We start from the raw sequence: 19,285 nt of genomic DNA, 5'->3' as shown, positions 1-19,285 counted from the left end.
CATTGCTAACCCTCTTGGGAACATAAAAGGAAGAATCGGGCTGACTAGCTATTTGGGTTTTTGTTGGTTTTTTTAAAGGCAAAAACTTCCATCTTCTAAATGAACTGCCCCCATTTCAGAATAACAGAAACAAAACAAATTGACAATGGGGGTTAGAATCTACTTCGGTAAGCTTCCAAGAACACAAGAGAATTGAAATAAAACTCGGGAGTACAAAAACCTGATAGTCCATAAAAGGTCAGACTCTGGGAGGCCCATCCAAGGGAGACATTCCCGATGTTTAGTGCTCTGGCCCTTCCTCAGAATAGCCACCTCCTTACACCTGCAATTATCTGACCCGACAGCAAAGTATCTGCAGTCAACTTGGAGTCAGGTGGCTCCATTGGCTAGCAATGGCTAGCATTGGGATGCAGGTAGAGATCGGGAGTGGGTAAGATCCATCGGTATTTGTTAAGTGCTTATTATATCTTATATATATATATATAGGTCTTCTTATAATGTTGGTATTTGTTAAGCGCTTACTATGTGCCGGGCACTGTTCTAAGCGATGGGGGAGATACAGGGTAATCAGGTTGTCCCACGTGAGGCTCACAGTTAATCCCCATTTTACAGATGAGGGAACTGAGGCACAGAGAAGTGAAGTGACTTGCCCACAGTCATACAGCTGACAAGTGGCAGAGTCGGGAGTCGAACTCATTCTTACATATTTGTCTGTCTCCCCCTTCTAGATCGTGAGCCCGTTGCGGGGTAGAGATTGTCTCTGTCTGTTGCCGAACTGTACTTTCCAAGTGCTTAGTACAGTACTCTGCACACAGTAAGCGCTAAATAAATACAATTGAATAAATGAATGAATATATGCCAGGCACTACAGTAAGCACTGGAGTACATATAAGCTAATCGGGCAGGACACGGTGCACGCCCCACGTGGGACTCACTATCTTAATTCCCATTTTAAAGATGAGGCCCAGAGAAGTGAAGTGACTTGCCCACGGTCACACAGCACACAAGTGGCAGAGCTGGGACTAGAATCCAGTCTTTCTGACTTCCAGGCCTCTGCGGTATCCTGCTTCCCATGTTTTGAATAAATAAATGAATGGAGTAGCCTCTGCCACAACGCTTGGGTTAAGCCACGGTGGGAATTATACTGTGAGCCATCCTGAAATCAACCTACTCTGAGGCCACCCCGTCTCTCTCTCACCCACTGTATCCCAAGGGAAGCAGCGTGGCCTAGTGGATAGAGCTCGGGCCTGGGAGTCAGAAGGGCCTGGCTTCTACTCCTAACCTCGCCACTTGTCTGCTCTTTGGCCTTCAGCAAGTCACTTCACTCCTCTGGGCTTCAGTTACCTCAGCTAAAATATGGGGATTAAGGCTGGGAGCCCAATGTGGAACAGGGACTGGGTCCAACCTGACTAGCCTGTATCTACCCCCACCAATTAGAATTGTGTTCGACGCACAGTAAGAGCTTAACGAATACCATCACCATTTTTATTATTATTATTATTACGGGGAGGACGGCGGGACAGCAGCGCTAGACTTGAAAAAGAAATAGGCAGAGACCTGCAATGCCTACAATTCACCGGACTCAACACCCACAGCATATCACAGGTAAGTAGATTTGTTTTGCGGGTCTCTACCTCAGACCTCTTTGGCCAGCACCAAAACAGGAAGTCACTGTTGGTTGATTTCGCGGTGTGCAGTGGTGGAGTGCAGAAACGGGCCTTCACCCTCCCCCTTCCAATCCCCCCGACAATGCTCAGGGGTCCCTAAAACAACGGAGGGCCCCACAGTGGGGAAGAGAGAGTCTCAAAGTGTAGTGTCCTAACCAGAGTTATCTGCAGCCACAGAACCTGACGCTACTAGGCAATCAAAAAAAAAAAAAACCAACAAACCCTAAATACACAAAGAATGTCAATCATATCCATCATATCAGTTTAACAGTTCAGCTAAAATATTTGTTGTGAATCTAGAAGCTCAAGAATGCAAAGTTTGGAAAGTCAGGCATTGGCAATTGCCCCTCTGCATTTAGCTGATCGAAACCATTTCTGTTTGAAACACCATTGATTCTTAAGAAAACAACCGAATCCCAAAGCAAGTCTTTTCAGATGCTGATTTTCCAAATCCTTGTGGTATTCACGTGGCTAGGTTTTCAGTTTGCAGGTATTTTAACAAATAATCTAGTCTATTTCAATGCTATTTTTCCATGTATTCTTGTGCCATCAACCGGGACTGTTGGTTCTACTTCCAAGAAGCAGAGTGGCCTAGTGGAAAAAGCATGGGCTTGGGAGTCAGAGGAGCTGGGTTCTAATCCCGGCCCTACCACCACTCTGCTGGGTGACCTCGTCCAAGTCACTTAACTCCTCTGTGCCTAGGTTACCTCATATGCAAGATGGGGACTGAATCCCGTTCTCCCTCCTACTGGGACTGGGAGCCCCATGTGGGACTTGATGATCTTGTCTGTTCCCCAGCGCTTAGTCCAGTGCTTGGCACATAGTAAGCACTTACCAAACACCCCAATCATCGCCAAGAACTACATCCCTCTAAACTGTAAGCTCGTTGTGGACAACAATGTGTCTGTTTATTGTCGTACTGTACTCTTTTCATTCATTCAAGTATTTATTGAGCGCTTAATATGTGCAGAGCACTGTACTAAGCGCTTGGAATGGACAAATCGGCGAAAGATAGAGACAGTCCCTGACCCTTGACAGACTTACAGTCTAATCGGGGGAGACAGACAACTTCCAAGTGCTTAGTACAGTGCTTCGCACACAGCAAGCTCTCAATGAATACAACTGAATGAAGGAATGGATTTGGCCAAGGGCTCATTTTGGTTCCTAGACCACCTTTCCTCCCCTACCCCAAAACCTATCACTCCTTTTAAGTCAGCAGCAAACCAAACCTCCTCAACGTATTCTGCTACCATAACCCCGTCGCCCGTTCCGCCGAGCAACGCCGAGAACCTTACCTAGGCTGGTGGGCTTTATCAGTTCATCCAGTAAGTCATAAAACGGTAATTTCTGGAGTTTTATATCCGGGTGGACCGGGTGGAGAGCGGAGGCGAGGTGGGGGAGTTCCAGTTCGTGCTTAGGTCCCAGAAGAGAGACGGGGAGCAATGGCGAGGTGGCCGGGTGACCGTCGTAAGCGAGCTGCGGAATGGCGGACGGAGACAGCGTGGCTGGCATGGGGCTCGAGTGGACGTTGGGGATGGACAGGTCGGCGGGGGTCATGATTTTCTGAGGAAACCGCCGCCGATACAGTTCTTTGATTTTCATCTGCACGGCGGGACTGCAGCCCGCCTTCAACAAATGCAGGGCTTTCGTGAGAAGTTCGTGTTTGCGGCCGTGCTTGTTTCTTCCCGCGTAGCCCAACAGGACTTGGAGTTCAGACACTCGGAGGCTCATAACCATTTGCTTGAAGACAAAACAGAACGTCAGAGCGTTAGTCGGCCGCTTAATGATCGTCAGAATGGTACTTGTTAAGCGCTCGCTATGTGCAAAGCACTGTTTTAGGCGCAGGGGTAAATACAAGTTAATTAGGTTGGACGCAGTCCCTGGCCCGCATGGGGCTCGCACTCTTAAATCCCCATTTTCCGGATGAGGGAACTGAGGCCCAGAGAAGGGAAGGGATTGGCCCAGGATCACACGGCAGACATGTGACGGAGCCAGGATTATAACCCAGATTCTTCCGACTCCCAGGCCCGGGCTCTATCCACTTATGCCACAAGTTATTTCATCTTCGTCGCTTCCATTTCTTAGACCGCGGATCTTAAAATAGGCCGCTCATCTCCATTTTTTTCTGGCTTTCGTCAGCCTATCGGCCCTCCCTTCTGCGCCGTCTACATTTAGGACGCTACCCCTTACGCGCTTTGAAAGTCGGCCTCCTTCCCTCCCCCCAACATCCCGCGGCACTTAATTTCATATCTTTACTCCCTACCGCTTTCTCTCTCTCTTTCCTTCCTCTTATTTTAATCTCTGTCTCCCCCCAGTACAATGTCAGCTCCTTATGGGCATGGATTCGTGTCAACCAACTCTGCTGTACTGTACTCTTCCACGTGCTTAGTCCAGTGCTCCGTAGGAAGCGCTCAAAAAATACCACCGATTAAATGATTTCCAAACTTAAAATACACGTTAATAGGGGAGTGATAAGAACTCTTTTGGGAAAGGGAGAGCGACGTGTTTCAAGATTCTGTTTTAGCACAGACTCATATGCTACCCCATCTGTCATCTCTCAGAACCACCCACTCCAATTCCCTGACCTTGTGGCCAAGCTCTTGCCAACTTCTATTCCTGACTTCCCATCTAACACTCGAGCACTGGAGCCCCCAATGGACACTGTTAATCGATCACATTTATTGATCAAACCACCAATCAAATCTATTGAGCGCTATGTGCTGAGTACTGTACTTGGGAGAGTATAATGCAACAGAATTAGCAGACATATTCCCTGCCCATAATGAACTCACACTCTGGAGGGGGAGAAACACATTAATATGAATAAATAATTTATAGCATAGAATACATAATTTAAAGGTATGTACGTAAGCGCTGTGGGGTTGGGAGAATATCAGGTGTCCAAAGGTCACAGAGTGAGGTGCATAGATGACGCAGAGGAAGAGCGAGCTGGGGAAATGAGTGCTTACTATGTGCAGGGCACTGTACTGAGCGATTGGGAGAGTCAATACAACAGGGTTGATAGACATGTTTCCTATCCACAGTGAAGTTACAGTCTAGAGGGGGAGAAAGACATTAAAATGAACAAATAATTTATAATATATAGTTTAAAGATACACACACAAGTGCTGTGGGGCTGGGGGTGGGGAGACTATGGAATGTCCAAAGGTCAGAGATTGAGGTACATAAATGACGCAGAAGGAAGAGCGAGCCCGGGGAAAAAAAGGGCTTACTGCTCGCAGGGCACGGTACTGAGCGCTTGGGAGAGTACAATGTGATAGAGTTGGTAGACACGCTCCCCGCCCACCAAGAGCTTACAGTCCAGAGGGGGAGACATACATTAATATAAATAAATTCCAAATATGGACATTAGTGCGGTGGGGCTGAGGCGGGTTGGGGGATTGAATAAAGCGAGCAAATCAGGGCAACGCAGAAGGGAGTGGGAGAAGAGGAAATGAGGGCTTAGTCAGGGAAGGTCTCTTGGAGGAGATGGGCCTTCAATAAGACTTCGAAAGGAAGGCGAGAAATTGCCTGTTGGATATGAAGACGAAGGGCTTTTCAGGCCAGAGTCAGGATGAGAGCAAGAGGATAGCAGTGAGATAAAGGAGACTGAGCTACAACTGTCCTCCTGCCTCGCTCCAAATACCCCTTCAGCATTCTCTCCGTAGAGGTAATTATCAATCCGAGGCATCCAATGAGCACCACCTGCCAAACACTGGACCAGACGCTCGCGTGACTATGACAAAGCAGGGTTGGTAGCCCCTTTCCCTGTCCACCAGGAATTTACAGTCTAAGGTAATACTACTGAGTTGGTGAAGAAAGAAAGCCAAGGGAGCAAGACGACTGCGTAGTCTAAAAACCCAACTCAGCTGGGGCGAGGATCTGGAATTTGAGGCATCTACCCAGCCTGACGCTTGGTGAGGTACCATCCCATTTCCAAAAAGTGGGCAGACCAGCAGGTGAGCAGAAACCCTTTTCTCCCGACCCGGGGCTGTTGTCTTGGGCCTTTTCAGGGCCGAGAGGAGTGGAGCCTCACCCGCGCGTGGAGCCGTTGGGGGACCGCGGGAGGGTGAGGGGCGTTCGAGTTTGGGAAGGCGGGAGCCTGGCCCGGACCCAATCAGGAACCCCCGGGTGCCGCGCTTCTCAGGGTGGCCGCGGGCTGAGACATGGCTAGCTACATCTAATAGCAACAATAATAATTACGGTACTCAAGTGCTTACTATGTGTCAAGCGCCGTTCTATGCGCTGGGGTAGATACAAATCAGTCAGGTTGGACACGGTTCCTGTCCCTCTTGGGACTCTCACAGTCTCAATCCTCATTTTACAGATGAGGCAACTGAGGCCCAGAGAAGGGATGTGACTTGCCCAAGGTGCAGATCTGAGATTAGAGGCCAGGTCCTCTGATTCCCAGGTTCGTGCTCTATCCTGAGATCATCCTGCTGCCCTGGTAGTTGAGACACCGCACCTTGGAAAACCCTCCCCACCTGGCCCTCCAATAAAATAATTAGAAATCCGTACTCGGTCTATAAGACAGGATCGAATGCCAATCGCTAACCGCCCCTTCCAAAATAATTACAATGCTGCCATGGAAAATTATTTATTACCGAACTTCCTGTGCACTATACGTGGAAAAAAGCCACAGGAAAATGAAGAGATGATTAATACAAACATACTCCTTTGATTTAAAAATTATCTAGTAGCAGTATACCTCAAGGAATAAAAAGAAAGGGGACTTTACACTGATTTCTAAATTAACAGATAGTTTAAACAAATGTCAATCAAGCCACACATACTTTCTGAGAAGTCGAGACGGGGATTTCTTTCCATTTGATTTAGATAGGGCTTTCTTGATGGAACACAAAAATAATTCGATAATCATAGTAATCTCACCTTTCAGTGTTGACTGCTTTTGTTCTGAATGTATAAATACAAAGAATTAAATCCTGCTTGCTTATTAGCAAAATTCGGTCTTTTTGACTGAGAGAACAGAAGTTTGGTGGTCAGTGAGAAAAAAATTGTCCTCCCTTACTAGGAACTTGAGCTCACTGTGGACAGAGAATGTGTCTGTTAAAGAATACTCTCCCAAGCGCATAGTACAGTGCTCTGCACACAGTAAGCGCTCAATAAAAACAATTGAATGAATAGTATAAGTGCTACAATCAAATGTATTTATTGAGGGCTTACTGTGTGCAGAGCACTGTACTAAGCGCTTGGGAACGCACAGTACAATAATATAACAGACACATTCTCTGCCTGCATGACAATGGAAATGCAAGGCACAAAAAAAAAAGCCTCAACTATAGGGCTAGTATGCGGAATGAGTACCTTTTCCTGGAACCTCAAGGTATTAACACTGGCTACGAGGAAACTTTCAGCAATCCATCAACTGTATTTACTGAATACCTACTACGTGCAGAGCACTGTATTATGCGCATGGGAGAGTACAATGGAAAAAAATGGCCCCTACCTCCTAGGATATTACGATCTAATGGTGGAGACAGACAAATTATTGACAAATAATGGTTCACCCGTGCATCAAACAGCTACGCCTGTCCTCTGGCTTTAAGGCACCCATCGGCACCTATTCTCTTCTTCTATTACACCCCAGCCCACACTGGGTTCTCCCCAAGCTCATCTCCTCTCCTGGCTTCGTTCTCAACTCTCCCGTCGCCGACCCCCTGCTCATACCCTTCCTCCTGTCTGGAACTCTGAAAAGTAATAATAATAATAATGTTGGTATTTGTTAAGCGCTTACTACGTGCAGAGCACTGTTCTAAGCGCTGGGGTAGATTCAGGGTAATCAGGTTGTCCCACATGGGGCTCACAGTCTTCATCCCCATTTTACAGATGAGGGAACTGAGGCCCAGAGAAGTGAAGTGACTTGCCCACAGTCACACAGCTGACAAGTGGCAGAGCCGGGATTCTAACCCATGACCTCTGACTCCCAAGCCCGGGCTCTTTCCACTGAGCCACGCTGCTTCTCAATGGGGACTGAGACTGTCTGCCCTCTGTGAGACATGGACTGTGTCCAGCCTGACCGGCCTGTAGCTACCCCAGTGCAAAGTGCGGTGCTTGGCACATGGTAAGCTCTTAACAAATGCGGCCCCCAAAACTCCCCCGAGAGTTGATTGTGGCATCTCTGGCAGATTCAGGGTTGCCAGCCAGGAAGTTGGATGGGGCTGAGTATTATACCTACCTCACACCTCGCACAGGGCTTGGCACATCATAGAACTTTAAATTATATCTTTAAATTAATGTCCGTCTCTCCCTCTAGACTGTAAGTTCGTTACGGGCAGGGAACATGTCTGCTAATTCTGTTGTACTGTACTTTCCCAAGCGCTCTGCACACAGTGAGCTCTCGCTGAATACTACTGACTGACAGAAAGCACTTAAATGCCACAGATATTAGAAAGAAGGTTGGTCACTACAATTGCTCTATCACTCTGTCAATCGGTGCAGAGCGGGTTTTAATTGAACTTTTGTACATAATCAATCAGTAGTATTCATTCATTCATTCAATAGTATTTATTGAGCGCTTACTATGTGCAGAGCACTGTACTAAGCGCTTGGGATGAACAAGTCGGCAACAGATAGAGACAGTCCCTGCCGTTTGACGGGCTTACGGTCTGATCGGGGGAGACGGAAATTTACTGGGTCCTCTGGTGGGGGGGGAAAGACACTGATATAATAATAATAATAACAATAATGGTATTTGTTACATGCTTACTCTATGCCAAGCAGTGTTTTAAGCGCTGGGGGGAGGGGGGATGCAAGCTACTCAGGTTGTCCCACACGGGGCTCAAAGTCTTAATCCTCATTTTCCAGATGAGGTAAGTGAGGCACAGAGCAGTGAAATAACTTGCCCAAAGTCACACAGCTGACAAGTGGCGGGGCCGGGATTAGAACCCATGACCTTTGGCTCTCAAGCCAGGGCTTTATCCACTGAGCCACGCCGCTTCTCTATATAAATATATGACATATTCTATTGGACCACTTCTCTCTGTCCGCCTTGTTAGACAAAGATCAGATCATCTACTGCACTTTCTCAAGTGCTCAGTACAATGCTACACACACACACGAGAAGCAGCGTGGCTCAGTGGAAAGAGCACGGGCTTGGGAGTCAGAGGTCATGAGTTCGAATCCCGGCTCTACCACTTGTCAGCTGTGTGACTGTGGGCAAGTCACTTCACTTCTCTGTGCCTCAGTTACCTCATCTGTAAAATGGGGATTAAGACTGTGAGCCTCACGTGGGACAACCTGATTACCCTGTATATCCCAGCGCTTAGAACAGTGCTCTGCACATAGTAAGCGCTTAATAAATACCAACACAGACACGACACTCAATAAATGTTCCTGACTGACTGAAACAGTGGGAGCAGGAAGGAGGAAGGACACTATAACACTATAAGAATGAATGTCAGGATGAGATAGCCGAATAATTGCATAAACAATTTAATAAACATGGCCACATGATTCTAATTTATCAGTATATACATCAATGAGGAAAATCTATTTCTTTTTTTTAAAAAAAAAGTCACTGCCACTTGAAATCAGGTCCAGTGAGAGGTCTTAGTAAAATCTATAACCTGAGCAGGTGATCCATAGCCTTCTTGCTAAATTTTACCAACAATGTCAGAAAGACGTGGGGCAAAAAATTAAATGACGTGAGGGGAACTCTAAAAAACTGGCTCATTCAATTGAAAAACTACAAAAATGCCGTTAGAAGTCAATTCACAATGAAAAGTGACGAAAATACAGGAAAGCTAGACACTTAAGTATATCCGAGAGACTGCAATCCAATATATTTTAATGTCAAGTATTTAAAAATCCCATTTGTTAGCATTTTGACAAAATGAATATTTACAGATGGCGAACACTAACCACTGCTACTATTATAAATCATCACCTCCTCGGCAACAAGAATCCCTTGTTATTCTGCTGACTCTACAGTCTCAACTGATGCAGTTCTAAAAACCCTGGGGAATCCAGATTGCCTGAGAACCCGACATCCTAACTGGAACAGCATTCTAGGATAAAAAGAAAGGGGTGGTCTATTCAGTGCTAAAATTAGAAATCTTCTCCCTCCAAAATATATCTGTTTATTTATACATGGAACAAATGTAGTTGGAAGTTCAAATTTTAAACCCAAGAGCGTAGTTTTTAAAAGCTAGGGGAAAATCTTAAAATTAAAAATCACCTAAAAAAAAAAAAGAGGGCTTCGGCTTCAAATACAGGTTAGTCCCTCCTTTTCCCGATATCCAGTGGCTCCTATGATTCTGAGGTGAGGTGGGAAGAAAGGATTTGGGGAATGACATCTGACCTGTTCTCCTCCTCCACTTTCCCCAGTGTTCGATGAGTGAGTTCTGTGTTTAAAACACTGACCTAAGCCCTTGGGAGAGTAACCCGGTGGTCTTTGAAACCTAGGAAGGGAGGAGTACACAGTGAACTGAGTCACATTCTTCTTTTGCCCTAACAGCAAAGTCGGTGGAAACAGCACGGGCCCACGACTCAGTGGACCTGGATCTAATATCGGCTCTGACACTTGCCTGCCGTGTGACCGTGGGCAAGTCACTCGCTTTCTCTGTCCCTCAGTTTCTTCACCTGTAAAACGAAGTTAAATACCTGTTCTCCCTTCCCCTTTGACTGTGAGCCCCACGTGGGACAGGGCCTGTGTCCAATCTGATTATCTTATAATAATAACGATGGTATTTGTTAAGTGCTTACTATGTGCCACGCACTGTTCTAAACGCTGGAACTACCCTCACGCTTAATACAGTGCTCGGCACACAGTTAGCACTTAAGGAATACTTTTTTTTAATCATCATTATCATCATCTAGAACTTAGTAAGGGATGCAGGGAGAGGGAGGAAGAACAAGGGAGGGCGAAGAGATGGGCAACGAAGGCTACGGCAGACAACTAGCAGGCCAACGACCTTAAAGCGTTAGGAGATCTGGCCCCCCGATTTCAGCGGGCCAGTTGTTCTTTGGATCAGCTCTTCCTGCTTGGGGGCTTTCCCAGCACAGCTAAATTGGCAGCGAGGACCTTTCGCTGTCTGCAAAATCGGAAAAAACAACCACAGCGATGGAAAATAGAGCCTGGGAGGATATGGATGGTGTTTAGCCAGGAGAAGGGAAGGCCACGGGAGAGCGAAACCGCCGAGTCGACGAAGAGATACTGAGGGAAGGGAGAGCCCAGTGAGGCCAGGGAGTTGTATTCTGTAACCAGACCACAAAAACAACAGGAGGAACGAGGTTTCGGTAGGACACAGGGACGAACTTCCTGACTGAATGGCTGACAGAAACAAGACCAAGAGAACTCCGAGTCTCCATCCCAAGAGATCTTTTTAAAGTGGCCTAGACAGCCTCTGTTTTGGATGGCAGCGGGCAGAGGGTTCTCAAGGTGCCCTGCCGCATTCTCACTGGAAATAAAACACCTGAACTGCACTTGCGACAAACTGGTAATGGACATATCGTAGTCTAATCTACTGGAAATATGATTTGAAGGTGTGACCTAGCCCCAGTCGCTTTCTGACATATCAAGTTTAACTGTCCATTAAACAGCACACATTAAAAGAATCCCATCTACAGGTAAATAGCTAGGAACGGAGAGAGGCCAACGGCAAGTGAAAACCCAGTCAAATTATAATTTTATAAAGTGGTTCTCCATGACCTGATAGAAAATGTCAGTTTTACTGACTCATTAGTTCTGACAACAGTCAAAGGTCATGCCTAAATTGTAAAATAAAAATTAGATATTTCCTGTTGGGCCACGCAATCTTCCTCTCACATAATCCTCTGCAATGGGTTCCAGTATTAGTCACGAAATACCATCAGTGTGTATTTAGAACCTTGCCCTTATATTCTACTTCTATTTCTGGTAGTTAATCTATCATTTAAAAACTCAATTGTAAACTGGAATAAACACTATCAAATTTTGTAGCTAAACAAAGCCAAAGCATTAATTTACAGGATTTTATCTATTTATCCTTGAATTGTTTCTGGGTAGCCAGAAGTTATTTTGTAAACAAGATTCTTGCTCTCTGCCTAGAAACAGAGAAGCAACATGGCCTAGTGGATACAGCACGGACCTGGGAATCGGAAGGATCTGAGTTCTAATCCTAGCTCCGTCACGTGTCTGCTGTGTGACCCTGGATAAGTCACTTTACTTCTCTGGGTCTCAGTTCCCTCATCTGTAAAATGGGGATTATGACTGTGAGCCCCATATGGCATATGGATTGGGTCCAAACTGATTACTTGTACCTATCCCACTGCTTAGTACGGTGCCTACTACATAGTAAGCGCTTAACAAATACCATAAAAAAACCCCAATAACCGAGGGGCAAAGGCTATTCAGTACACACGTGACTGTCTCCAATAAAAGTAAGATTGGCGATGCTCGGGATCATATTTTTCATATAGAATTCCAAGGAAAATTGTTTTTAAGCTGGAATCGAAGGACATTTACTACCAAGTCAGACAAAGCGGTAAGAACGTGTTTTGTTTTGTTTTAAATCCTCCCATTTGAAGGAGGGTGACGAATGTCAACATTCTCTCTGGATCAACCAGAAAACCTAGTCATGCGGTTTCAGCTTCAAATGACAATCTTAGTTTTAAACTTCTCCACCAACTTGGTCCACCCAATTTCTGACCTCAAATCAGTCATTCGCTCCGCAGTGACGGAAAATTGCTCTTCCATCGTGTCACCTCTCCTACCTGGAGGAACAAGCACCTTCTCTTCTGTGCTCACTAAACTATACCTGATTTGATGACCTCGAAACTGTGTAAAATGAGAGAGTAAGTTCTATGGAAGAGAGCGGTGCGTACAGTGCCCTGCACACAATTACCGCTCAATAAATCCCACTGACTGATCAATCAATTTGGAAGTGAAAATTCCACTTCAGTATTTTTAAATAACAGCTCTAGACTGTGAGTTCATTATGGGCAGGAATGTGTCTGTTTGTTGTTATATTGTACTCTCCCAAGCACTTACTACAGTGTTTTGCGAACAGTAAGCGCTCAATAAATACGAATGAATCAAACAGTGCTTTTCGATAAGGGTGCCTCTTTGCATTCTGGAGAGCTCGATTAAAAAATGAAAATAATTTATAAATAATGCTCACTAATGGAACTGAACAATCCATGAAATATAAAAATGCCATCTTTCTTGCTGAGAACGTGCGTTAAAAAAAGATTTGGGCACATCTCACAGAGCCACGGAGATGGTTTTAGCTTTTTTTTTTTTTTAAAACGTAGCTGGCCATTTCAAATTGCACTACTTCAAAATAGCACTTTGATATTTCAACAGAGCCCTACTTGCTAGGGGGCTCACAGACAGAAAATACTAGTCCTTCTACATGTAAACCCAGAGACACCTTTTATATAATTCTAGTTACCGGAAAAATCTGCACAAAATGACTGCGTCAGTTAATCGATCATATTTACTGAGCGCTTACAGCGTGCAGAGCACTGTATAAAACACTTGGGAGAGGACAATACAACAGACACATTCCCTACCCAAGTGGTCAGACAGATGGGCCAGAGAGCGACCAGAGAGATAGGAGGAGAACCAGGAGAAGACAGAGTCCTCCAAGCCAAAGTTGGATAATATTTCCAGAAGAAAGGGGTGGTCGACAAGTGTCGAAGGCAGCTGAGAGGTCGAGGAAGATTAGGATGGAGTAGAGCCACTGGATTCGATAAGGAGATCATTTGTGATCTTTGGGAGGCCGGTTTCTGTGGCGTGAAGGGGACAGAAGGCAGATTGTCAAGATGAACAACAATCGCTAGGCATATAGGAACAAACTTGAGAATTTAGGAGATCGGACAAAGGCCAGGGTGGGAAAGCTCATGAAATTCCACTCCACACCGGTAGGACTTCTGCATGATTTTGAGATAAAAGAAATATTGCAATACAGAGGTATAGTCTGAAGCAGCAGAACAGAGGTTGACGCTGATTCACTCACAAAGTTGACTCTTTAAATAAATAACTTATTTGTTTTATAAAGCCTGAAGTGTCCCATTTGTTTCGTAGCGAAGGCACACAAGACACACTATAGGTTGTTGCTTTTCTCAGCCCCTTCTCCTCGTAAGCAACAAAGGAAAGTACTGGATTGGACAGCTTAGATGTCATTCCGTCTAAACTTCACTCGGGCAGTGACGCATGGAAGAAATACCATAAACCAAACGCGCAGGAGACCGACATGGCAAGGAAGATGTTGAGAAACACAATTACAGGACTGCTAGAAAGACCTTGAGAGGCCATTTAGCTCATCTAGACATTCAGGAAAACCAAAATGGTAAAGGAAAGAATACAGTGAGTTTGGCCACTAAGCATGTTTTCACTACGTGCTCTAGCTAGAACGCTCACTGGGGAACATTCACCCGATTTCACGAGCCTGTTTGCTTCAGCTGACACTCCATCAAGCTTGTGTGTATGTATGTTTGTTAGCGTGCGTGCAGAGGGACAGACTCAGTGAGAACAACATGATTTTTCCCTAACAATAAGATGTTGCAAGAACGCAAGTTCCACGTTGTAGGAGAGCTGGATATACTGAATGAGGAGGGGAAAAAAAAAAAATCACAACAGTACCATTTGTAACCATGAACAATTTTCCCAGCGTATGAACTCTAAATCGGTCATCTTCAAATGAGAATGAAATGTAGCGTATTTCTCTGAAACGAAGCTACTTGGAAGAATAAATAACAATGACGCAGCTATATTTCCTTCTGGGAGCCCATGACATCACTTGGCTCAATAACACCAATAGATATCATTTAGCTATAGAAGAAACCCCCAACAAAGAATACCAAAATATTCTACTTTTGATTTACAGCTTCCAAGAAACAGGCAAAATTTATCTGTCCAAAGATGTTCCGGCCACCCTGGAAATGATTCTAAGAAAACACCAACTCTATGAGCAAACAGGAAATGATTTCAAAAGAAAATCATGCAGCCTTTATATGGCAACCAGTCTACAACAAAAACCTCGCCTGACAGACCTGCGGCCATCCTTTTGCCCTGCAATATGTCATGTGTCATTAAGACAAATTTACAGGGGTCTTCAAACAGTGGTGTGTACTGAGTACCTACGTAGTGCTAGACACTGTACTAAACGCATCGAAGCTTACCACTGTAGCAAGACATACATTCCTTGCCCTCAAGGAAGTTTCCTGATGGAAGAGGCAGACAAAAATTACTCAACGTGTAAAAGGAGGAGGAAGAACAAAGCTACAGTAGGAAGTAGTAGAAGCCAAACAGAATGCAACAGCTGAATAACTGAATACCGAGAGAACTATATAACTAAAAGTCCATGTACGAACATAAGCGCTGAGGATACGAACAAAATATACAAATATTAAGGGTGGGTGTTGAACTTATTTGGCTGAGAGTAATACTTGGGGCTCAGCCCACGGAATTTTCTTCTTTCTTTCTTTGCTTTATGGTACTTGTTACGTCCAAGGCTGTTCTCTACGCTGCGCTAGGTACAAGTTAATTAGATCGGACACAGTTCCCGTCCCGCACGGGGCTCACCGTCTAAGGAGGCACGAGAACAGGTATTTAATCCCCATTTAACAGTTGAAGAAACTGAGACACAGAGAAATTATGAGATCAGCCCAAGGTCAAACAGCAGGATTAGAACCTAGGTCCTTCTGACTTCCAGACCCGTGCTCTAATAATAATAATGTTGGTATTTGTTAAGCACTTACTATGTGCAGAGCACTGTTCTAAGCGCTGGGGTAGACACAGGGAAATCAGGTTGTCCCACGTGGGGCTCACAGTCTTCATCCCCATTTTACAGATGAGGGAACTGAGGCACAGAGAAGTTAAGTGACTTGCCCACAGTCACACAGCTGACAAGTGGCAGAGCTGGGATTCGAACTCATGACCTCTGACTCCAAAGCCCATGCTCTTTCCACTGAGCCACGCTGCTTCTCTAATCACTAGACCACACTGCTTCCTCTAATATCGAAAGTATATTTGCAGAACACACCCAAAAGGTTGAAGTTATTTTACTTCCGTATGGAAGAGAGGTAAAAAAACAAAAAACAAAAATCAATCAAGGTCAGAAATAAATACAATTGACGCCTAATCTGGAGCGGTAGGGTATCACTAGTTCTAATGAAACCGAGCTTCTACTTCAGCTACTTTACAGAATGGACATTAAGAATTAAACCCAAAATGTACAAATAACATGGATCTCACAGCTCTGAAGAGAGCTGGAAGGGGTTTTTTGATCTTCACTGTACTTTCGCTAAGAATTAACAAGATATTCCTGATGACAGAGTCTTCTCCTCCCAAGGCATATGTCTTGAACAGGGAAGGAAAAAAGTAGAGGAAGCAGAACAAGAGAGGGTCGGCTCCTCAGGTAGCTCAAGATTTAAAGTAGCAACCAACTCCCTCCACCCTCCCCGGTTCAATATATAATCCATTTACCAGGGTCTTCTTATTGCACATAGAAAACGCTTAATTTCCTAAAGTTCTGTCCTAAAATCTCATCTACTCTCTTTGCTTCACATAAAAAATCTCACTGAAATGAGAATAAGGCCTGCTAGAGTAGAGGTTTTAAGGCACTAAAATCAACTCTCTTCTCTCAGCCATCCTCACTCCTTTCCTCCCGATACATCGGCCAGTATATTTTGCTTCGCTACCACTGCGATTTCCTCGTTTCTCTCCCCAGGGACCCCCTGCTCACACCCTCCATCCTGCCTGAAACTCCTCCTCCTCCACTTCTGACAGACCACCACTCTCTCCATCTTCAAGATTATGTTTCCGGAAGTTTTCCCTGACTGATCTCTCGACTCCCCACCTTATTTTCCATCCCTACTGTGTCATCTATGTACTTGAGTCCTCTCCCCCTTAAGCACTAAGGTACTCCCTCCACCCTTACACTCTGTTGCTTTCCATAGCCGGAATTTATGTTCGCCTCCTGCACTAGATTGTAAAATCCTTAAGGGCAGAGTGGTTGTCTACTTTATTCCATTGTATTCGCCCAAGCACTCAATAAATAAATCAATGGTTGATTTAAGTTATAAATTGATTTTTCCCCTTTAAATTTATCTTCCTTTCAAAACTGATACTTCAGATTATTAATGTGGCCTCTCCATTCACTATTTTTGCTTGTTTTTCACACCGCAAGCTGATAAACACCTTCCAAAGTCTGATCAGACTGACTCCAATATGTTTATGCTGCCTCTTCATGATTTCCAAAGGAATTCGTTACTTATTTTTGAGTGGCACACTTATATCGGTCCCAACAACCAGTTTAAGTACTGAAGTTATTAGAAATTCTATCTGTATATCTACAAAATGAATAATGTATCCATAAGGCACATTAATTCCAAATTGACTTTCACTTTGGGACTTGATAGACCAGACCAAAAACTTAGTTCCTGTTTTAAACCAAATGTACTTTTACTTCTCTCAAAAGGCCAAAAAGTTTAAGGTGGCATGGCAAGAAAAAAACAACCTATGCCACTGAAGATCCAATTCCAAGAGACAGCTAGGATTTCTTTGCGGGGGGACCCCACAATGTAGTAAGAGGAGAGTTTATACTTTGAGCCAGAATAAGTTTCATCCTTAAATTGTATTAACCAAATTAATCAGTGAAATCATTTCAAAGAAGTACGTGGGGATAAAATTGGTATAACTCTTTATTATATACAAAACATCTTTTGCCTATTCCCAAATCTTACGTTTTTAAAAATAAGGAAGAGTCTTAAAATGGCAATAATTTTCTTCCTAAAAATGACTGTTTGAAATTATAAAGGGTTATAAAAGAATGCGTTCTGAGAAAGCTAATTATGACTAGGTATCTCCCAACCCAAGCATCATCACCTTTTATATCTTCATACTCTGAGAAGGATTAAATGTGACCACAACTCCTTCAAAAGGCAGAACAAGAGTTAGATGGAGCCAAGAAAACAATGAGTCTTTGCAAGAGCAAACAGCAAGTCAAGAGCAGTGTCTGCCACAGATGCAAAACTTCACCTGTGCCCTGGCGTCTGGAAATCTTCTCCCACTCATTCCCTAATCAATCAGTGGTATTTATTAAGCACTTTCCATATGCAGAGCACTGTACTAGGTGCTTGGAAGAGAAGCAGCATGGCGTAGTGGATAGAGCAGGGCCTGAGAGTCAGAAGGTCATGGGTCCTAATCCCAGCTCCGCCACATGTCTGCTGCGTGACCTTGAGTAAGTCACGTCTCTGTGAAGTAGTTATCTCATCTGCAAAATGGGGATTGAGACTGTGAGCCCCACGTGGGACAGGGACTGTGTCCAACCCGATTTGCTTGTATCCACCCCAGCGCTTAGCCTACAGTAAGCACTTAACAAATCCCACTCATTATTATTACAGTGTAACAGAGTTGGTAGACATGTTCCCCTGCCCACAACATGTTTACAGTCTAGAGTGGGGAGCCAGACATTAATATAAATAAATTACGGATATGTATATAAGTTCTATGGGGCTGAGACAGGGGTGAATAAAGGGTGCAAATCCAAGTGCAAGTAATATAAATGGGGGATGAAGGGCATGTCAGTAGAAGCATTTGAGTGACTGCATGCAACACACTGCACTTACTCTATGCAGATCAAAAGACGCTCACATTCCAGTTCTGGCTGCTGATTCCCTCTAGGAATCACGCAAACGGGCAGAGTGAGCTCGCTGTGGGCAAGGAATGTGGCTGTTTATTGTTATAGTGTACTCTCCCAAGCGCTTAGTACAGCATTCTGCACACAGTAAGACCTCAATAAATCTGACTGAATGAATGAATGACCACATAGCCCAATAACAAGGGTCCAACTGGTGATGGGAGCAACACAGGGCCATGGAAATCTGGTGAAAATTGAGTTTCATCCCTAGGGCTTGTCAAAATCTTTCGGTACATCGACCGACATGAGAAGTGGCTACACTTTGGGACCCTCTTGAAAGTAGAAATGTCATTTATTGAGCACCCACTGGTACAAAGCCGAACATGGGAAAGTGAAAAAGAAGCAGGAGACGTGTTCCCTGCCCCACAATGGGCTGTGCTCTGAAGAAGGAGACAAACTCAACCCCCCAAGACCCCTTCGATTCATCCTCCCACAAGCCAGTCTGGAAATTCCTACTTCCCTTTTCACTCACACATTTCACATACAAAGTTCATGAGCAGGCTAGCAATGGGGTGCAGGGAGGAAGAGGAAAGGGGATTATCTGACTTTGCTCAAGATTGTTTTTTAATGGTATCTGTTAAGCACTCACTGTGTGCCAGGCACTGTACTAAGTGCTGGGGAAGACACAAGCTAATCAGGTTGGACACAGTCCCCATCCCACATGGAGCTCACAGTTTTAATTCCCATTTTACAGATGAGGGAATTAAGGCACAGAGAAGTGAAGTGACTTGCCCAAGGTCATACAGCAGACAAGTGGCAGAACCAGGATTAGAGCCCCAGGTTCTTCTGACTCCTAGGCCTGTGCTCTATCCATTAGGTACTAACCTATTTATTAGAGGGTGAGCCACTCCCACTCTCCCCATTCCCCTCCTTCCCACACACTGAAGAAGAGGGATCATGACTAATTCCCACCCGTGTATTAATAATAAAAATGGTATCTGTTAAGCGTTTACTGTGCCAAGCACTGTTCTA

At 44.7% G+C, this 19,285-nt stretch overlaps 1 protein-coding gene across 4 annotated transcripts in view; it reads right to left on the bottom strand.

Moving 5' to 3' along the window:
* The window catches only part of PIAS1 (protein inhibitor of activated STAT 1), a 170,145-nt gene that overhangs the window by 77,674 nt on the left and 73,186 nt on the right, over positions 1 to 19,285 (bottom strand). For all 4 annotated transcript variants that reach the window (XM_001516057.5, XM_029064897.2, XM_029064896.1 and 1 more), the window contains one exon: positions 2,963 to 3,407. In XM_001516057.5, coding sequence (XP_001516107.3) covers positions 2,963 to 3,407 — 445 coding nt within the window. The remainder of the gene's footprint in view (positions 1 to 2,962; positions 3,408 to 19,285) is intronic.

This window comes from Ornithorhynchus anatinus, chromosome 5, assembly GCF_004115215.2.
Source record: "Ornithorhynchus anatinus isolate Pmale09 chromosome 5, mOrnAna1.pri.v4, whole genome shotgun sequence".
Classification (NCBI taxonomy): domain Eukaryota; kingdom Metazoa; phylum Chordata; class Mammalia; order Monotremata; family Ornithorhynchidae; genus Ornithorhynchus; species Ornithorhynchus anatinus.
The sequence above is the reverse complement of the archived record's forward strand: the minus strand, read 5'-3'. Positions and strand labels throughout refer to the sequence as shown.